The 21,921-nt window shown below is 46.0% G+C and overlaps 1 protein-coding gene across 5 annotated transcripts in view; it reads right to left on the bottom strand.

Moving 5' to 3' along the window:
- The window catches only part of SNX29 (sorting nexin 29), a 559,063-nt gene that overhangs the window by 325,139 nt on the left and 212,003 nt on the right, over positions 1 to 21,921 (bottom strand). For 4 of the 5 annotated variants that reach the window (XM_057748481.1, XM_057748482.1, XM_057748483.1 and 1 more), the window contains one exon: positions 20,367 to 20,449. In XM_057748481.1, coding sequence (XP_057604464.1) covers positions 20,367 to 20,449 — 83 coding nt within the window. Of the gene's footprint in view, positions 1 to 4,489; positions 5,055 to 20,366; positions 20,450 to 21,921 lie in introns of those variants that run through there. The other variant, XM_057748485.1, reaches the window with a different exon arrangement.

Here is a 21,921-nt window from a genome sequence, read left to right as displayed (position 1 = left end):
TCTGCTGAGTGATCTTGGATGAGAGACGTAAGCTCTCAGTTTATGTTTCCTCACTTGCAGACCATAATAGCATCTAGCATATCAGATAGATGCGAGGACTAAATGAGTACATGGATGGTTCTTCAGAGTAAGCACTGCTTAAACGTTAGCCTTTTTTTTCCTCCCCCTTTTTTTTTTAATCACTCTCTACCTTACATTTTGCTGACCGGTCCAGTTCAAAGACAGAGATGGGAGAATTAACTCCGTCAGCTTTACTTATGAGTTGATCTTAGATTGTACAGCCAGTGATGGTGCTCTATTCACCAATCGCTCTCTTGGGGGTTCTGTAGAGCCCCCAAGAAGGGATGGGACTACATGAGGAAGAGGCAGAAAGGGGCATGATTAACAGAGACCCGGAGGAGACAGGCAGGGCAGGTCACGTGGGGCCCTGGCCATCACGGTTTATAAGTTTATAAGACTCCTCAACTCTTCTCATCCCAGAGCTTCCCCACAAAGTTGCCAAGGTTAATCCCAAGAAGTAGGTTGGCCCCTATCAGCCATGAACATCCCACCTGGCCACCCTTGGGACACGAACAAGATGCAGTCCCTATCTCTCAGGCTAATAACCCAGAGACCCACCCGGCTTATTGCCCCCACCCTCCAACCTCCCCCCTCCCCGCTCAGCTTTCTCTGTATTAGGAACGAGCCTGCCATTCTGCAGAACTATCAGATTACTACAGCCTGCCCTGCATAAAATGCTGAGTGGAACGGAGGAGGAAAGGAAAAAGAAACTCTCCTTTATGCGATTCATACATGGGCAAGAGCTACAAACAATTCAGGGCGCTAAAATTAATGCACTCCGCTGCCAATGAGAGGGTGAGCATCGAGGCAGACTGTAATAAAAACGTACTTAATGTGTACAGCACATATTTATTCATTTTTGGAAATTTTGCAATGCCGCCACCCCCCCATCCCATAAAATCTGACCATCCTACTCAGCTTCTATTCTTATCCCTTGCTCATTTGCGTAATTTTAACACTGCAGAATATAGCTAGCCTAAGAATATTTTTTTATAATTACACCCATCACAGGAACTGTCAGTATCTAATGAAGGATAATTTCAGCTATTATAAGAAGCTTAAAAGATCATTTTCATGAATAATTCGTAATATGAATCATTAAATTCAAACAATGTCATAAATTTAAAAAAAAAAGAAAAAAAGAAAAATATTTTAGGTGTCTGAAAGTAACCATCCCTCTAAAGGCAGAATCCAGTCTCTGATGTGCACAGAACAGGACGACACACAGGGCAGATCTTCGTGTGAGGGAAGGAAACATGCAAACTGACTCATGTCACTTCCCACTTTAAATTTTTCACCAGGTTCCCCAGCCTGAGGATAAAATCCAAGCCTCTATACAGGTCAACTAGAGTGATCCTTGCTCTGACCCTGCCTGTCTCTCCAGCTTCTATCTCACCTCTTCCTCCCTCCAGGAAAGATAAGCTGTCTGAAAATGAAACAAACCTACCAGAACCTGAAGCAGGAAAAAGGGGAAGGGAGACAGATCTTCCTGGTAAACTGCTTATGCACCTGGATCCAGCCAGACCTGCATCTGAAGAAGTTCTGTGAGATAATACTCTTTCTTGCTAGCTTCAGTTGGCTTCATTGTTTACCAAAGACGAGAAAAGTTCTATTACTAAAATAAGGCCGCAGGCCTCAACAGACCCAGAGGGAATAGCATAATCACAGTTTTCATGGCTGGTCTAGGCCAAAGCCTGCAGAGCACTCCTAAGTGGACAGAGTAGGAATTGAGGCTGAGCAGGGGGTAGTGATGTGTGTGAACGCTGGGGTCAGGTGCTGGTCGGGATCAATGTATGAGCGACCGGGCTAGACCCGAGAGAGGACAAATCACCTGTGAGGTGGCCTGGCTGACAGGTGTGTCCACACTGCATGGTGGCAAAGCCCCAGTATTTGGTCTCTCTGGGGAAACACACGAAAACCAAAGGACAACTCCCATTTCCAAAGGAAACTGGTCTATAGTCCACCTTGCAACTGCAAAGACATTATGCCTTAAAATATGCATGAATTTTCACTAAGAAGAATAACTTTTTTACCTTAAATAAGGAAAGGCAGGAGGAGGAACAACCTTGACCAACAGATAAAATATCAAACTTAACTAGATTACAAGATTCCAGAATATTGCCCCTTTCTAGAAAATGGTGTTTCTCAAACTACAGGTTGTGTCCCTTTAGTGAGGTGGTGAAAATAATTCAGTGAGTCACAACTGACGTTTGTTAAGAAGGAACAGAACAAGATACAAAGCATGAGAAGGTTTTGCCCACAGTAAAGGTTAAGTATTATTCCAGGAAGGTTGTGTCTCAGTTACATCCGTACTGGAAAGTATGTGCTTCAAAAGCGTATTTCTTACTGTAAGCCAGAGTTGAAAGGGATTGAAAATCACGTTTATAAAAACTGTCAGATCCCAAAAAAAAGGCGTCATCAGAGAACCTTTGATGACACGACTCGTTAGTTTCAAACTAGAAGGCAACTGATGGGCACAGACCCCCTGCTTTCCCTCAGCAACCGTACTTCTCTAGATCTTTCCTACGCAAATGAAGCAGCCCGGGATATAAGAAAACATGTACGTGGGGATTTATGAAATACTGTTCGTGATGGCAAAAACCTGCAATCACCCTAAATACCATCTATGGGGGAATCACTTTAACAATCACAGGACGGTCACATCATGAACTCTGATATGCAGATATCAAAGAGAATGACTTAGATCTGTATCTATTGATCTGGGGGAAGATTCATGACTGTTCAGTGATATACTGTGACCTGAGAAAGCCAAAGTAGATCAGATCGGGGGTCAGCAAACTTTCCTTAAAGGGCGAGGTTGTTTTTCAGTTTTTCAGGCCATGTCTCTCTGTTGGAAACACTCAACTCCTCCATTGTAAAGAGAAAGCACACAGACAATATATGACAAATGGGTGTGGCGGTGTTCCAATAAAACTTTATTTACAAAAACCGATGGCATGCCCTCGGGCCGTCGTTTCCCAACCCGATAGCAACTGCGATCCCATTTTTGAGAGGAAAAAATGGAATCGGTAGAACAGGTATACTTACATTTGTAGAGTATAGATGTGCCCAAGTTCACAGACATCAATTCACCCTGGGTGTCTAAAACGGGGAGCACTGAGGGAGATTAACTCCTTTCTATGTCTCTGTATTATTGGGCTTGTTATAAAAAACACATAACTCATTTTTGAAATTCTAATAAAATACTCAATATAAAAAACAATGTGTATGAAAAACAAGCTATGTAGTGATTGCTTTCACCGAAATCAATTCTAATATATTAAACCAATATTTTTATCATTGTAAACAACAGAAGAGACCTTCTATAATTCATAGTTAATTGAATGTCAACTGTCATACTCTAGATAGAAATTATTCAAGGAAGGCAGAAACCAAGAAAAATACTGTAAAGTTTATTTTCCTCTCCCAGTGGGAGACCAAATGATATAAAAAGAGTAGTTCAAAACTTGATCTTGTAAACCTGGGATCCACTGTTAACTGAGCCAGGTAGTCACTACCCATGCCTTACAGATGGCGCGGTGAGTTTACGGCATCCAAAAACAACATGAGCATTAAGAGCATTAAGCCAAGTCTCAATTCTAGTTTCTTCAAATTCTCTTGGCACTGACCTAGCTGATCAATGGGACATGTGCCCATGGTAAATCTAACCCTACATGCCACGAGGGCACCCTAGATGCACAGGGCAAATCTGCATGGGACACACAGCAACTGGCTACCTTGCTTCTTAAACATGAAGAGGAGGATGACTCCTGTTTCATCCAAACAGAGGGAGCGTTTCCAAGTGCTGAGCAGAGACCATCCTTCACATTTTACTTCTTCCCACTTCTTCACTGAAACTGACCCCATTACTGCCACTGCCCCCAAAGCCAGCATTTGCTCCCACTTCCTCATCAAAAGCAGAGTAGCAATTAATTCAAATGCATGGCAAAAATGGCTCATCTCCCCTAATAGCCAATCTCTCTTCTGTACTGAGAAAAACACTAATTTTTGCTGGGTGATTGGATGTCGGGGCAGAAAACCATGAGACTACATTCCCCCGCATCCCTTACAGCCAGGTACAGCCACCGTACAGTGTCATGAGCAAACTGCAGAAGAAAGATTAGTGCACTTCAATGCTTAGCAACACACACTAGCCAAAGAATACACATACAGAAAGGAAAAACACACACACACACAAAGGCCAGGTTATCTGCCCAAGGTCACACTGCTGGCAAAGGACAGAGCTAGAATCTTCCGGGCCAAACCCAGGGACTACGCCTTTGTGCTCTAACCCAAGATGGGCAGCCTTCATGAATGCTGTCCTGCTTTCCTCTGGAACAGAGGTAAGGAAGGAGGCAAGACAGCAGTATCCAGCCTGCATGCCCATCAAACCCCACCTCCTGTCACCTTGGCACATACGTGACTGGTTACTGACAGGATCCTGGCATAATTTACAATCCTATTATATCACGGCCTGATTTTACTATTAAAATCCCTACCAATTATTTGTTATTGGCATTTTTTAAAATGCCATCAGCTTTCTTCTTAGCCCACGAAGTCCTTGTGTAAAGCAGGGCAGTAAGGGGCACCCAAGCTTTTCAGGCAGGACGGTTTATCCCAAGAGTGTTCACAGAGCAAAGTGCTATGTCCATCTGGAAGGACATATTCCAAAATAGTAATAACGCTCGAGGGTCTGCGATTTTTATTTTCTCCTTTTTCGCTTGTCTCCCTTTTTACATTCTCTATCATGAATATGGTTTCATTTTTTAACAAGGAAAGAAAACACAAATTGTTAATTATTCCACAATCAGGTTGCTGAAAGACAGATGTCAGGCAAGCGAGGTGAGTTCAGCAGGCTGCTTCTGGCCCAGGGGGATACGTGTGCTTGCGTCTACTCCAAATCCTTCATTTGACTCAGAAGGAAGCCGAGACCACAGGAGCAGGGCCTCAAGACCGTGTGCGCACCATCCCTGGTTGCCATCCTGCTGACGGCACTATAATGAGACAAACCAGATGCAAATGAGGGCAAAAGGAATTCAAGGTAGAGCCGAGCTTGGCCTAATTGGCTCCACCTGGGGGAAGGAGGGTGTTTTTGGAGGGACTGGGCCTCAGAAACAGACTCTAAGTCAGAAATAGCGAGGTGATGGGGAGCACAGCGCGGGCCCAGAATGCCTCCCAGGGCCTCGGGTCCCGGGCCCCAGCAGCACCTCACGTGGCTCAGCCTCCGCCTCCCCGCCTGCTCTGCCTTGGAGGCTTGGCTGCCTGGGAGGAAACTGGAAAGACCAGGCGGCCCCTCTCCTGGAGTCCAGGGTTCCGGACCCACCCGCTCGCCCCCATCTGTGAGCTCCAGAGGTGTAGACACTGCGTGTCATTCACTCCTGTGTCGGGGCGTCCATGATCTGGGCCCCTCACTCACCAGCTGTGTGCCTTGGGCGCAGTACTGGACGGAGACGCTGACAACAAGAGCAACCTAACACAGTACGTGGGAAGGACTTTACTGTCGACAGTCTGACTCCTCTACACTCTCTCTCTGACCTCTCTCGACCTCAGTTTCCTCACCTGTAACGTGGATGGCGAGAGGACCCACCTCACAGGAAGGTGGCCTGTTAGGCTGGTGAGCACAGGACCTGGCATGTGGCGTGTAACCTGCATTAGCCATTATTATTATTGAACTCAGTAAGTCAGTCCGTCGCTCACCAACCAGCTACTGATCACCCCCAGGTGTCAGATACCTGTTTTAGGAGCTGAGTGCACAACAGCATCAAAACCAAGTCAGTCCCCACTGTCACGGAGCTTGTATCTGGTAAATGTTTATTGAAGACGTCACTAAAGAAAGGAAGAAACTAAAATTTTACAGCACAAATTAGGCAGCAATACTATAGATCTGGGAGTGACCAACTAGGGGAAGGGATGCTGGAGACATCATTTGGGCTTCCTGGAGCAATGATAGCTGACTGTGAAAAGGAGGTGTACCGGGCAGAAGGAAGATTCTAGACTAAATGAATAGAAGGTACCAGGGTAAGAAGGCACTCCACAGAGAGGGGTGAGGAGGGCGTGTATTTCTCCTGAAACATAAAGAATGAAAATGAGGCCATAAACAGTGAAATAACCCGAGACCAAGAGAGGGCCTTTATCTTTTTATAGGATGTCTATTTTTCTATTCGGTCCAAGAAGAAAGAAAACACTTAGACAAGTCACTCTCCGCCAAGGGAAAAGCATCATCACCCACTCGGGCAAAGCAAAATGACCAGTTGCCTGATGAAAACTGTAATTAGAAACTTAGAACAGAGCAGTTGTCAGAACCAAAGTGGCATTTAACAAAACAAGTCACCTGTGAGCTTGCAGGAAGGGGAGGAGCCGAACACCAAAGGAGACGCTGATTGACAAACTGTACAACGAGAATGACAATGCAAGATGGCCCTAAAAAGTCACGATGACGGGGATAAATGTGTGTCTGGCCTGGGCCTCTAAGGAGGGCGCTGAGCACTCCAAGCGCTCCTGTTCTGCTTCTGAGCCTTAATTTCCTACCCAACAATAAAAGGAAATGAACAAAAATGATGAATCGACACTTCGTGTTTGCAGGCAATTGCTTTTTACAATGATTTAGGAGAGGAAAGCATCCTGCAGGGGATAAAATCAGGTGGAACAAATAAAACATCATCCCTTATGGAGGTCTCCAGAGAGACATGGGCCACTTCTAGAGCCTGGGGTTGCATCCTCTTGCAGCTATGACCCTGTATCGTTGATGAAGCTCTTCCCAGTAGTGATGGCACTAAGGGGTGGCTTGGGGGGACTTCAGAAACATCCTCCTCCACCCACCCCAGCGAAACTGTCATCAGCTTCACCTTCCTCAAAGCCACCTGGGGCAGGCACTGCTGCTGCCTACCCAATATCCACTGCCCCTCCTTCCTTATGTGCCAGTTAAGCAGCCACGTTTCCCAGCTCTCCCTGCAATTAGGGGAGGCCCAAGAGTTTTAAATAGAAGTCATTTGGGGGGAAAGCTCCTTAAAGAAAGTTTACGATCCTTAAAGTTTTAAATCCTTATAGAATATACAATTCAGCTATGAAATGCACTCTCTGCCCTTCCCACTTCTGCTTCTTTCTGCCTGAAATACAGATGTGATGGCTGGAGCACTACCTGAAACATATATACCATGAGGCAATCAAGAAGATAAAAAGCTGTGCACTGAGGATGATAGAGCAAGATGAAAACAGCAGCCTGAGTTCCCAACCACTATGAAATCATCACACCAGGCCTGGACTAGACTTCTAGACTACTTCTAGACCTGTGTGAGATAAGGAGAAAAACTGTGGAAGTCAGTATAGTCTAGGTTTTCGTGGGTTTTTTTTTTTTTTTTTTTAATGCAGCCAAACCTAGTTCTACCTGATACGCTCTCCCAAGGAAACACACAAATATAATAAAAACAGAGCACGTTATGCAGATGCAGTCTCGAAACAATGCTTTCAAACCCTCTTACCAACAGAACCGCCAAACCCCACCCTACATAAACATGTTGGCATCACCACCATTTCCCACATCATCCAGATGCAGCGTCATCTGTGTTTTTGCTCCTAAAATCTTCTCTTGTCAGAATCCATCTCTGTTTCTGGGGGCCTGTCCCTCTGCCACTCTCAATCCAGAATGTTCAGATGAGGCTGCTCCCACCTTATGCCCTCCCTTCCAGGAATGGGTGCGTGACCATGGCCAGGCCCATCGGAGTTCCAACTCTCCCACACACACACCCAAGCCCCCAGAAGTCGTTTAACTGATGCCTGCCACCCGAGCTGGGCCGATCAGAATTAATCTGGAAATATCTGTGCATGCAGTCAGTAAGGACACCCTCAACTGCATTTGCAACTTTCAAGTCTTTTTATTAATCTGAAATCAATATGGAAATGCATCTGTCATACCTGGGTGGTGAGTACGTAGAGTGATACTACAACTTTACGGACTTCACTACTCTCTGGGCTTTTCCAGTAAATGCTAATTTTAAAATATCAAAGCTTTGGCCACTGTCCCTGGAGCATCTTCCTGGTGCTAGCAGTACTGAGCACTTAGCAAGGGCCAGGTACTGGGGCTATCTGTTCAGATTTTTATTTAAAGGTCAGGAAACTGGCTAATCACACAAATATTGTTTTATCAGGATAATGGACTGCAAAGCTTTCAAAGAGGTTTACTCTACAATTATCACCATAATCATTCACGCACTTTCAGAAATTAATGTACAGGTGTTCTGCTAAGGGGTCCTGACCCTCCATAGCCTGGATGCCCTTCAAAACGCATCTCCGATCCAAAATAATGTCAACAATTGCCTGGTACTTTACATATGTCACCCATTTTAAACTTCAAATAATGCTAGTAAGTCAACACTATTAATATCTGTTCAAATAAAAACACTGAAGCTCTGAGATTAAAACTTATTCCAAGACTTCGGAGCTGGTAGGTGACAGGGCTGAAGTTCAACCCAGACCCCCCAACTGGAAAATGTGTGCCTGCCTTTTGATCCAAGCTCTGCTGTCGCATTCTCCATGCTCCTTCTTGAGGCAAAGGCTTCCCTTTATTGTGGAAAGGGGAGCCTTCACGGAAGAAGAAAGAAATGTCCACAGCAAGCCTGCTTCACACACACCACTGCTACTGAGAAGCGGTGAGCCAGCGCTTCTGTTCGTCCCCAGCTGATGTCCAGTTCCAAGCCCCTCAGCCTCTGACCCGGCTCCCCACGTGGCAGATGGTCCATGACTGGGTTTCACTCACCCACGGAGGACAGGGGAATAGAGTGGGTTTTCTCAGGATAAAGTTAAAGGGTAGATTCTAACCAACTGAGCCAGCCAGCCCCAGGCAGAGGCTGCCGCTACAGACAAGCACCTCTCAGTCACCTGTCAGACACCACCTCTGAGGCCCAGAGTCGTACAGTGTATCTTATCACCTAGAACACTTCCAGGAGAATCAACTCAGGGGCGCTGGGGGAAGCATGGACTCGGCTTACATCTGGGTAGGAATTTTGGCCCAGCCACTTCAGAGGGGGATGACTGCAGTGATTAATTTCTTGTGTCAATGTGATTCAAGATATCTACCACTGGCCAAGGATCAAGGAGTACTGACACACCTGTAGCACACTGGCTGACCTTGAACTTCATTAGTTCAAAAGTGATATCCTGTAAGGCAGTGGTTCCAAGAGGCTGAGCACTGGAATTTTTTTAAACTCCCCAGGTGACTCAATATGGAGCTAAGATTGAGAAGCACTGCTCCACATGGGGAAAGATGGGAGACTGGTTTATAAGGAAACTAGTGGGGAAGAGCTCTCTTTTCAGTTGGGTTGCTGGGAAGATTACACCAAGAGCTGCTGGCAGCTTTCCGCCGGCCTAAGAACATGCCTGAAGATGGAGCCAACACACAGGGGTGGGGGGTGGCAAAGCCGGGGCACACTGGCTCCTGGGAGCCCAATGCGTGCACCTCTTCCCAGCTCTGCATGCAGACGTCGTGTTGACAGCTTGAAATCAGCCTCAGTGGGAGCACTGACACCATGGAAATCAGCGAGCACTCTAAATCAGAGCCTCCTCCCCCCAGAGAGACAGTTGTGAAACATTTACCAGCACCACACAGCCAGTACTGGGCAGGTGGGGTATGGAGCTGAGATGTGAAAAAAATCAAAAATAAAAAACCTCCTAATGAGCCCCTGGATCAAGCCACTCCTGAAGACAGGCATTCCTGGATTTCCATTGCTTTCGTTTAAAACAGATTGAATTGGATTTTGACTCTTGTAAGCAAAAGAGCTCTGAATGATGAAACCCTGGAAGATCAAAGGGACGTGCTAACTACAGTCACAAGGAGCTGAAACTGTAAGTGATGAGGAGAATCTGGAGGCAGGATGGAAGGAGGCAGTCACACAGGATACAGCACGTTACTGGTGTGGCACTAGAATGAAGACCCACTGCCGAGCTCTCCCTAGCTGCCACTGGTTTTCAATCACCTAAATGCCAGGAGGTCAGGTCCTATAACAGCTCCTCTTGGATTTCTTTTCATTCATGTTATAAATATTTATGGAGCACGTCCCTTGGATCAAGCACTTACAAGGCACTCTGAACACAGCAGAGGGGGAAAACAGGCAAGGTCTCTGCTCCTGTGGGCTGTACACTGCAGGGTGGACACACACAGTGAACAAGGTAAGGGAATAAACAACTGAGATACTGTGAGGTACAGACATGTGCTGTGATGATGATATAGGAAGTAATGGAACAAAGAAGGAAGGAGAGGCAGGGGGGTCAGAGGAGGTGACATCTGAACAGAGACTGCCAGCCAAGGCAGAATCAGCCATTCAGAGACTGAGGGAGAAGCATTCCAGCAGAAGGACAGCAAGTGCAAAGGCCCTGAGGTATTACTTACTCAAGGCCCGTGTGGCTGGGGCCGAGAGAGGGAGCGAGAGGGTGGGAGGTGGGGCTAGGAAGCAGGGAAGAGCCAGATCACACCAAGCACCGCAGCCCATCGTCAAAAAGTCTGGACTGAATTTTACACAGCAGGGTGATGAGATCCTATCATAGTTTCCACGAGGTCCCACGCTTCTCCCACTGGAACCAGACACAAACACACACACACAGACTCATGAGCCTGCTTTCCCTGCAACCAAAGAAGCCTGCCTCAAACCAAGACACCTCCGCCTCTGCGCACACAGGTGGCAAGAATGTGGGGCCACCTAAGGGGAGACACGCCAGCACCTGTGTCAATTGACGCTGTAGGATAAAAGGTTACCCGGCACCGCACCCTTGAAACACACAGGCTCCGGGAATCCTCTCGCCCGTGACCGTCCATCTTCACAGAATCGGGCTTCTCAACGGTCCTGCCCCACTTTCCGGGAGCCCAGCGAAACTGAGACCCCAGGGAGGGTGTGAAGCACAGGCAGGTGTGGAACAGGGACCCCTGGGCATGCCACACACAAGCAGAGACGCGGCACGTGAGACAGGCTGATGACTTTTGGTTTTTTTTACTTCTTTTGTTCCGTAGAGTAAACTGTTAAAACTGCTCCCAAGCCTCCCTCATCCGCCAAGTTCCTCCCTCTGGATCTCCTGTCCCGCCGCCGCCGACGACTCTGATCGCCGCCAGCAAGAGGCCATTTCTTCTCCATCTGCCCCTGAGCCTACAGCTGATGAATTAAATGGAGATGCTGGTGAGAGCTTACAGCCTTAAAATCCATCACCGCATAACAGGACTACAGCGGCCGGGACAGATGATGCCAGCGGACTGGACCTCATGAGAAGGAGGGCAGCTGGGAGGAAGGACCTCACACCACAGCGACAGACACTGCGGATGGGGAAGGACAGAGTCCAGAGAAACAGTGCTTCATGAAGACAGAATGGACCCTGCGCCCAGGAAAGAGCTAATAGTTCACCACGCAGCACATGAGCTGTGGAAGCCAACTCAAGCTTGAAAATGGGGGCAAGGGACGTTGGGGAATTACTGCTCTTGTTAACAGTACGTTCAGGGCCGGACCGTCACATCAGGCACAGCTGGATTCAGGGGCTCAAAGGACACGACTGGCTCCCAGTTCCTCTCTGCCCCTCAGCTCAGCTCCTCTCTCCGTGTGACAGCCTCAGGCCCAGGCTCCACCTGGAGGCAAGGTACCTACAGTGGCCCCAGCCTTCCAGGCCCAATGGGAAAGAACGAACTCCTGACAGCCTAGCAGAGCCCTGGCATCCAGCTGGAGCCAGGTGGCTGAGGTCAAGTGCAGGACGGAGCTTGGAGCCTCACCTACCTCATGGGGCTGACCTTGAGCGAGGACACTGGTCCGAGGAAAACTGGAGCTGGTGAGACCTGACACTGTGAGGCCACAGATGTCCCCCATACACAGACAGACGGGGGAGGCAACCCGAGCCGTGTGACAAGGGCAGACTCACGCACCTCTGGAATCCCAAGTTCGGCTGCCCCTGGCAGGAGAACCTCTTCCTTAGCACAGAGAGCAAGCTCCCACTCACAGGCAAATGCTCCTCGGGAGAGCCAGGCAGAAGCCCAACACCCAGTAAGGCTCTGCTGGGCAGCAAAGACCTTCATGAGAATGACCTGACCCCCTGCTGTGGGACGCTCAGAGAGCCCAGATCCCCCACAGTTGCACACGCAACACGGACCACACCGAAGAGTCACACCAAGGGCCCACTGGACAATAAGGCCACTACCATGCAGCTCTGGGGGCCCTGCCTCCAACGTCCAGAGCCGGCCGGTGACAGGAAACATCCACCGGGGCTGGCACCGGCGACCCCAGGGTGGGGCGCGCGTGGCCTGCGACGAGGACTTCTCGGGCTTGGTCAACGCACGGGGCACAGACGGGCGTGGAGGAGGGGCAGTGGGCTTTCCTGCCCCAGGTGTGGCTGCCAAGCGAAGACCACAGCTCTCCTCTGAGGTCCCAAGTTTGCCCACCAGGGGGCCTCTGACCCAAAAAGCCAACCTTCAAGACATCAGCCTCCACCACAAGCTCCGTAAGGTGCTGATAAAGATGATGCCCGTGTCCGTGAAGGATGAAGGCAATACCTCAGCTTAACTGAATATTTATATGAGATCCCGTGGCTGCTGTGACACGTCACCACAAACCTAGTGGCTTAAAATAACACAAATCTACTACCTTGAAGTTCAGGGGGTCAGAAGCCTCAAACCGGTCACACAAGCTAGAATCACGGTGTCGGCGGCAGGGTTGCATCCCTCCGAGAGGCTCCAGGAGAGCACCTGTTCCCTTGTCTCTTCCAGCTCCTGGAGGATGCCCACAGTCCCCGGCTTGCGGCCCCTCCTGCATCTTCAAAGTGCATCACTCCTACCTCTGCTCCTGTTGTCACCCCTTCTCCCCTCTCCAGCCCCCCTGCCCTTCTCTCACAAGGGCCCTTGGGATCACACTGGGGCCGGCCATCTGGGTAAACCAGGATAATCGCTCCATGTCAAGCTCCTTAAAGTCATCACATCCAAAAAGTCGCTTTCGCCATGTAAGGTGGCATATTCACAGATGCCGGGGATCAGGACACGGACCTCTTTGGAGGACCAACATTCTGTCCACCACAGCATTTTCTAGATCCCAGCATGTTATCCGAATTACATCTCTTAACAGCTAATCCTCACAACAACCGACGCAGTATACACTACTTTAATAAATCCTAATTTTACAATTGTTCAAAGGAGCCCAGAGAGGTAAAGTAAGATAGTAGAAACAGTAATAATAATTATTATAACATTTATTGAGTGGCTACTACATAGCAGACATCATTCTAAATGCTCTCCATGTACTTAATCTATCTCCCCTTCCCCCAAAACCCTATAAGGAAGGTACTATTACAATTCCCATTTTACAGAGGAAGAAACTGAGGTACAGAAAGTTACATGGCCTCTTGATTGACTTTAAACCGTAAATCCCTCTTGCATTCCTATAATAACCCCACCTGGTCTAGAAAAAAGAAAGAAAGAAAGAAAGATACATGGCCTCCAAGTCAGTTTCCCCAGGGAGTCTTCAGTGTCTTTGGCACAGAAGTCATTCATTCACATCCGTCGTGACGTGCAAGAAGAATGTGGAAAGCACAGTGTTTCCCAAACATTTTGTCCGTGACTACCTTTTTCGTGGGGACATGTACAGGGACTAGGATGAAGTGACCCCCTTGGAGAAAGGTCACAGCTACAGGTGAAATGAGACTTCCTTCTGTTGACACCGCCCTTCTCCAGACGGTCAGGTGCAGTGGAGGAGGTGCTCACTCACGGACCCAGTCCTCCCCCAGCCCCGCTGCCCCCGCCTCTCCCTCAGGAGGCACCGCAGCTGCGTCACCACAGCTCGTAGCCAAGGGCCCCCACCTAGGGCCATGTTCTCATGGGGAGACACCCACCATAATATGCTCTCAGCCTCACTCCCCACCCCCTACCTGATCTGTGAGACTGGCAATCACATGGAGATGATGTATTGAAAAGGAAAACACCCCCATGGACTGCCTTCCCTCTTGGTGCCCACTAGGTGAGCGTACTTCTGCAGATCCAACAATGCCTCACGAGGGGGGTCCCTGGGAGGCAATGTACTGGGAAGAGTGATTCTGGCTTCAGGTCAAGCTGGAGTTTCCAATCAACTGTCAGTAATAAAATGTTATTTTGATCACTTTTTGTCTGATTCCTACATCAGTGTTTCATCGAGAATTTGGGGGGAAAGAAGAGCCATGATGAATTACAACCTCTAAGTTACCTACTAACCTCTTAAAGTTTGCCAGCAATCTAGTCTAAAGGTCCATTTTAAATTGATTGTTTTTCTTAATCATGAAGACACTTCCCACAACAACAGTGAATGTAATGATCCCAACACAGCCCTCAGCCATCGAGTCAACCCTGAAGGCCTCGGGGCTTAAATGATTTTTCACTCTTTTCGCTTCCGATGAGCTCAGTTTCATAAACAATTTGTGTCCAAAAGATAAAAAAAATCTTTATAACCTCAAACTAAAAGGCTTCTCGCGTGGAAAATGCATTCTGAATCCCCCTCTAGAATTTGGGAAGCTAGTACATGTTCCTACATCCATCTAACATCAGGAGCCAAGGAAATCATGGCTCAGAAAGGACTCTCCCTCTCCAACCTCTCCCTGCCACTGCTCCTCCAACTGCCCAGAAACCCCAAGGTCCCCAAGCCTGGCCAGGACACCCCAAAATACCAAGACTGACAAGGGCACCCCAAGCTGGTGAGGGCACATACTCAATCGTTTTCAACATACTAAGTCAGCATCTGGCTGCAGTTGAGGAGTGAGTCCCCATTTCTTTGAGGAGTAGATGACATCATTTAAAAATTAGGTATTCACAGGCGAATTCTATCAAACATTTAGAGAAGAGCTAACAGCTATCCTTCTCAAACTCTTCCAAAATATAGCAGAAGGAGGAACACTCCCAAACTCATTCTAGAAGGCCACCATCACCCTGATACCAAAACCAGGCAAAGATGTCACAAAAAAAGAAAATTACAGGCCAATAGCACTGATGAATATAGATGCAAAAATCCTCAACAAAATACTAGCTAACAGAATCCAACAGCACATTAAAAAGATCATACACCATAATGAACTGGGGTTTATCCCTGGGATGCAAGGATTCTTTAATATACGCAAATCAATCAGTGACACATCGTATCAACAAACTGAAGGATAAAAACCATATGATAATCTCAATAGATGCGGAAAAAGCTTTTGACAAAATTCAACATCCATTTATGATAAAAACTCTCCAGAAAATGGGCACAGAAGGAGATTACCTCAACATAATAAAAGCCATATATGAGAAACCAACAGCCAACATCGTTCCAAATGGTGAAAAACTGAAAGCATTCCCTCTAAGAACGGAAACAAGACAAGGGTGTCCACTGTCACCATTATTATTCAACATAGTTTTGGAAGTTTTAGCCACAGCAATCAGAGAAGAAAATGAAATAAAAGGAATCTAAATTGGAAATGAAGAAGTAAAAATGTCACTCTTTGCAGATGACATTATACACAGAAAACCCTAAAGATGCTACCAGAAAACTGCTAGCACTAATCGATGAATTTATAAAGTAAAGTAGTAGGATACAAAATTAATGCACAAAAATCTCCTGCATTCCTATACACTAACAATGAAAGAGCAGAAAGAGAAATTAAGGAAACTCCCATTTACCATTGCAACAGAAAGAATAAAATACCTAGGAATAAACCTGCCTAAGGAGGCAAAAGACCTGTATGCAGAAAACTATAAGACACTCATGAAAGAAATCAAAGACGATATAAACAGATGGTGAGACATACAATGTTCCTGGATTGGAAGAATCAACATTGTGAAAATGACTACACTACCCAAAACAATTTACAGATTCAATGCAATCCCGATCAAATTACCAATGGCATTTTTCACAGAACTAGAACAAGAAATCTTACGATTTGTATAGAAACGCAAACGACCCCAAATAGCCAAAGCAATCCTGAGAAGGAAAGATGGAGCTGGTGGAATTAGGTTTCCTGACTTCAAACTATACTACAAGGCCACAGTGATCAAGGCAGTATGGTACTGGCACAAAAACAGAAAGGAGGATCAATGGAACAGAAGAGAGAAACCAGAGGTAAGCCCAAGTACATATGGGCAACCTTATCTTTGACAAAGGAGGCAAGGATATACAATGGAGAAAAGGCAGCCTCTTCAATAAGTGGTGCTGGGAAAATTGGACAGCAACATGTAAAAGAATGAAATTAGAACACTGCCTAACACCATACACAAAAATAAACTCAAAATGGATTAAAGACCTAAAGGTAAGGCCAGACACTATAAAATTCCTAGAGGAAAACATAGACAGAACACTCTATGACATACATCAAAGCAAGATCCTTTTTGATCCACCTCCTAGAATAATGGAAATAAAATCAAGAATAAACAAATGGGCCCTAATGAAACTTAAAAGCTTTTGCACAGCAAAAGAAGCCATAAACAAGACAAGAAGGCAACCCTCAGAATGGGAGAAAATATTTGCCAATGAAGCAACGGACAAAGGATTAATCTCCAAAATATACAAGCAGCTCATGCAGCTTAATACCAAAAGAGCAAATAACCCAATCCACAAATGGGCGGAAGACCTAAATAGACAGTTCTCCAAAGAAGACATACAGATGGCCAACAAACACATGAAAAGATGCTCAACATCACGAATCATTAGAGAAATGCAAGTCAAAACCACAATGAGGTATCACCTCACACTGGTCAGAATGGCCATCATCAAAACATCTAAAAACAATAAATGTTGGAGAGGGTGTGGAGAAAAGGGAACTCTCCTGCACTGTTGGTGGGAATGTAGCTGGTACAGCCACTATGGAAAACAGTTTGGAGATTCCTTAAAAAACTAAAAATAGAACTACCATATGACCCAGTAATCCCACTCCTGGGCATATACCCATAATCCAAAAAGAAACACGTACCATAATGTTCATTGCAGCACTATTTACAACAGCCAGGACATGGAAGCAACCTAAATGCCCATCAACAGATGAATGGATAAAGAAGATGTGGCATATATATACAATGGAATATTACTCAGCTATAAAAAGGAATGAAATGGAGTTATATGTAATGAGGTGGACAGACCTAGAGGCTGTTATACAGAGTGAAGTAAGCCAGAAAGAGAAAAACAAATATTGTATGCTAACTCATATATACGGAATCTAAAAAAAAAAAAAAAAAAAAAGGTACTGATGAACCCAGTGACAGGGCAAGAATAAGGATGCAGATGCAGAGAATGGACTGGAGGACACAGGGTTGCGGGGGGGGGGGGGGCGGGGGGCGAAGGGGAAGCTGGGATGAAGTGAGAGAGTAGCATAGACATATATATACTACCAACTGTAAAATAGATAGCTAGTGGGAAGATGCTGTATAACAAAGGGAGATCAAGTCGATGATGGGTGATGCCTTGGAGGGCCAGGACGGGGAGGGTGGGGGGGGAGTCGCAGGAGGGAGGGGATATGGGGACATGTGTATAAATACAGCTGATTCACTTTGGTGTACCTCATAAGCTGGTACAAGAGTGTAAAGCAATTATATTCCAATAAGGAGCTTAAAAAAAAAAATCTGTTAAAAAAAAAACTAGGTAAAAGCTCTGGAAAAGCCAGAGTGCAATTTCTGAAAGTGCACCTTTTAATGAGGCTGCTTCCTGGTGTCTGCCATGCAGCTGGTGCTCACGGATGTTACTTAAGTGGAAGAAGGAATTAACTGCAGGACTTAAATAAGCAAACACAGGGCATCGGCCAGTAGGTGCCCACATTTGAGGGTTTTCATAAAGACCTTCCACTAAGGATGGCTCACAGATAAGGGAGATGGTCTTAAATGACCCAGTAAGAAACTTACTGGTACGGGACTGCAAAGAAGTAAAAAAATGTGTTTCATCATCTCTGCTCCATTCCATTTAAGGGCTACGTCATACCCAGCTTTGGCTCAGAGCATTCAGGCTGGGTCTTAGGAAAAGGGACTTTGGCTGCTATGAGAAACCATTTTGTACACTGTATGTTCTGTGTACTGTTTTGGGGGGATGCACTCCAAAAACGCTCCTATTCAGAAATGTACTTAATATAGTATTGTGGTTTTTAAACCAAAGGCAAGCCCAGTGGTTCTTCCCCCCCACCCCCATCCCACCCCCGCCCCCTTGGTTTAATTTTCTTACTGCATCAAATCAAAGCTCTGTGTGGGTATAGATTTCTCAGAAGGTTGGTGGTATGGTCCACAGGTCACCTGCATAAGAGTCACCTGTCTAGACATGCGAATCCAGAGCCTCATCCCAGATCTCCTGATAAGAGGCACGTTTAAGAGGTTCCCTAGGAAAGGCCTCTGCACACTAGTATAAGAAGTTCATAAAGCAAAGAACCAGGAATTTGGAGGAAAATGACCTAAGTTCACTTCCACCCCAGATCCATGGACGAGTCCCTTAAGCTCTCCTGAGCTCCAACAATGAATTCTTTTTAAATAAAGGGAAAATACCTACTCATCACAGGGTTACTGAGTCAAATGTGAATAGATTTGAACTTGCTTGGAAAGGGTCAAAGGGCTAAACAAATACTATTCATTCGAAACATGCAGTGAATGGAATAAATGACAGCAAAAGCCAGGTGCTGAGGGAACAAGGATGAGAAGTGAAAAGTCAGAAGGCCAGCGGAGGGACTTCCCTGGTGGAGCAGTGGTTAGGAGGGGCCCAGGTGTGCAGTGGTTAAGGTCATGCAGTAGTTAAGAGGGCCCAGGTTTGATCCCTGGTGGGGGAACTAGATCCCATATGCATGCTGCAACTAAGAGTTTGCATGCCACAACTAAAGAGTCCCCATGCCACAACTAAGGAGCCAGCGAGCCATAACTAAGACCTGGCGCAACCAAATAAATGAACATGAATATTAAAAAAAAAAAAAAAAAAAAAAAGGCCAGCATGGACATAACTCCACATCCACACAAGATGGATTCCGGGTCATGTGAGCAGTATCTGTATGAAAAGGGTGATGAGTCCCCAGAGGAAGACAACATTAACTCTGCACTGATAACCCCCAGACTGGTAACAGTTACAGACAAACCATGAATGAAGCGAGGTATGTTAACCAAAAGGAAAAAAAATAAAAGTAGAAAGAAAATCAACATGTTGAACCTGATCAAAGAGAAAGCATAATAAATACAAATGCTCCAAAGAAAATTCAAGCCTTTATGATATTACTCTGCAAGCCAAATCCAGACTCCAATCCTGTCTCCCTCCATGACACACAAAAATAACAAAAATAACTACCATTTACTGAGCACCAACTGTATGTTGGGTACAACATGAGTGAAAGCTCTGCATTCATTGTTTCAGTAAATCTCTACAACGACCCTTGGGACACTGCTGTGATTTCCTGTTACAATGGTGTGGCGTTTCCTCGTCCACATGGCAAAGTACTGATAACTCCAAGAGGTCAAGTTAAAGAGGGTGCGCCTGAATTCAAATCCAGGTCTGGCTGACTCCCAAGACCTGTGAGCGTGGAGCGTCCACCTCTCTGTTAAAATGTCCACACTCTGAAAGCTCATTTTTGTTTAAGAAAATCTTGTAATGGTCAGTTGGCTGAAAGTTGCAAGACACTTCAGCCAAAGTTAAATATACCTCCTTCAGGCTGACCTGAGAAATGTTTTAGTAGAGTCATGACAGTTAAAGTGCAGCCAAACTGCACAGGGAGGAAAGCACATGGCACCACTTTATTTAGTGAGATCTTGGTCAAGTGATCATTTTTCAATCTACCTGTATTTCTGATTAAGAATATTAATAACAATAGCTAAAATCTACACAGTACTCACTCTGTGGTAGGCATTACGCTAAGATGTCTACATGGATTGCCTCATGAGGTAGGCATTGTCAACTAACCCCACTTTATAGATGAGAAAACTGAAGTCCACAGAGATTAAGAAATGTAACCAGAGCTGGGGCTGGAGCCTAATCAGCCTAACTCCACAGCTCCGATGCTCTGCCAACGTCGGCATTCTGCTGCTTTCACCCCTGGCCTGACGTGACGTGATCATGCTGCATGTTCACTACCTTGCAAAGGTCTCAAGACCCTCGACACAAAATTCCCTAAGTACACAAATTGATACACTAATAATCTAGCAAATCTTACAATATTACGCATTTAGCAAGAATACAGAGAAGGGTTTTCCATCTAATTAATTTTACGGAACCCTAACTGGCACCGTTTTCCTAATTCATCTGCGTGTGCATTCATCCCATGCTGAGTGTCTGCTCTGCCAGGCACGGGGTGATGAAGATGACAAGGCGCAGCCCCTCCCCACTCAGGCTCCATCTGCCCCTCACCTTCAGCTGTTTGACCTTCTCGTTTCAGCATCTGGACAGCTCCTACGTATTTCTTCAGTTGGACTTTGAGCACCTCGTTTTCTCTGCAGGTACAAGAACGTTAGAAAAATATATTTAAAAATTGGCAACTTAGACCCAAGGTAGGGGGAGAATCTGTGAAAAGAAAAATACACAATGCGCATCTTATAAACAATAACATATTCTCTGTTTTAGAGATCGTGGCTGGAAAAGAGTATGTTAGCAAGGGCACACTGGCAGAATGTTTTCGAGAACCATTCATTCGTGATGGAAATAAGTGCTAATTTGGGTGCAGTGCCCACAAATTCAGGATGTGGACATGTGTTGTGCTCAGATTATTTGAATCTAACAATCTGTTAGGTGCCTGTGCTATGTCAGGCTCTCTGTAGTATTCTCTCCACTTACGGAAGCACACACTAATTACCACTTACTTGGGGAACGCTCAGGATTTTTATTAACTACTACATGTATTGAACACTTCCTATTTGCCAGGCATCATGTGAAGTCTTTATGTTTCTCATTTAATCCCCCCAAGATGTATATTATCACAACACCCACTTTACAGATGAGGAAAGTGAGGTATAACGAGCCGACCAAGTTCACCAACACCCCATGTAAGACTGTAGTGTGGAACTTGGAACCCAGGCGATGACAAGACCCCACTCTACTAAATTCACTCCCCAGGTACCCTAGCTGAGGAACAGGACACAAGGGTCAGAGGGAAAACTACCATTTGTTGAGTATTTACCACACAGCTCAGACTTATATACGTGACCTCACTGAATCAAGCACGTGTGTATTCATTCAACCATCCTTCATTCAATGGTAACGCTGAATAATGTTAAGTATCTAACCACATGTCAGGCACAGTGACCCTGTAGTATTGTCTTCATTTTGCAGGAGAGGAACTAGGACATGAACAAAGTCACACAGCTAAGGCCAAGGTCGTACATAAGGCACACGGCCAAGACACAAGCCCAGGTCTCTCTGCCTCCAAGGCCCAGAAGAGATCTTCCCTGTCTCTTTTGGGATTTGGAGTCAGTTTCTCCCTGGCTACCCCAGAGACAGATGCCTCTTCCACATTTTCTGTTCCTGCTCCTCTCGCAGCAAGTTCTTCAGCCTCAGTGCTCTCACACGTGCTGGATTATTTCCTCACGATGAAAAGAGCGTTAGGGCTGGGTGTCTTATGATTATAAAACATAAAACACTCACTGCAAAACACTCAAACAATCAGAACACATTTAAGAAGGAATGTAAAAAATCCACTAAAAACTCAACACCTTGAAATAAATGCCACTAACATTTTTACATCTGTCCTATCCGCCCTCTTTCTAGGCACGCGCGCGCTCGCACACACACAACTAAATATAATTATTCACAGATGAAACACCTCTCACACTCCTCTAAATTTTTTTGTTTGAAGTCTTTTTTCCTTTGTTTACTGACACGCTCATCCTTCTCCATGGTAACGAACGTTAAACACCTGGTACACACATTTCACGCCTCCTCCATGCTCATATTGTCACTACAAATCTGA

This window comes from Hippopotamus amphibius, chromosome 9 (assembly GCF_030028045.1).
Source record: "Hippopotamus amphibius kiboko isolate mHipAmp2 chromosome 9, mHipAmp2.hap2, whole genome shotgun sequence".
Lineage (NCBI taxonomy): Eukaryota > Metazoa > Chordata > Mammalia > Artiodactyla > Hippopotamidae > Hippopotamus > Hippopotamus amphibius.
The sequence above is the reverse complement of the archived record's forward strand: the minus strand, read 5'-3'. Positions and strand labels throughout refer to the sequence as shown.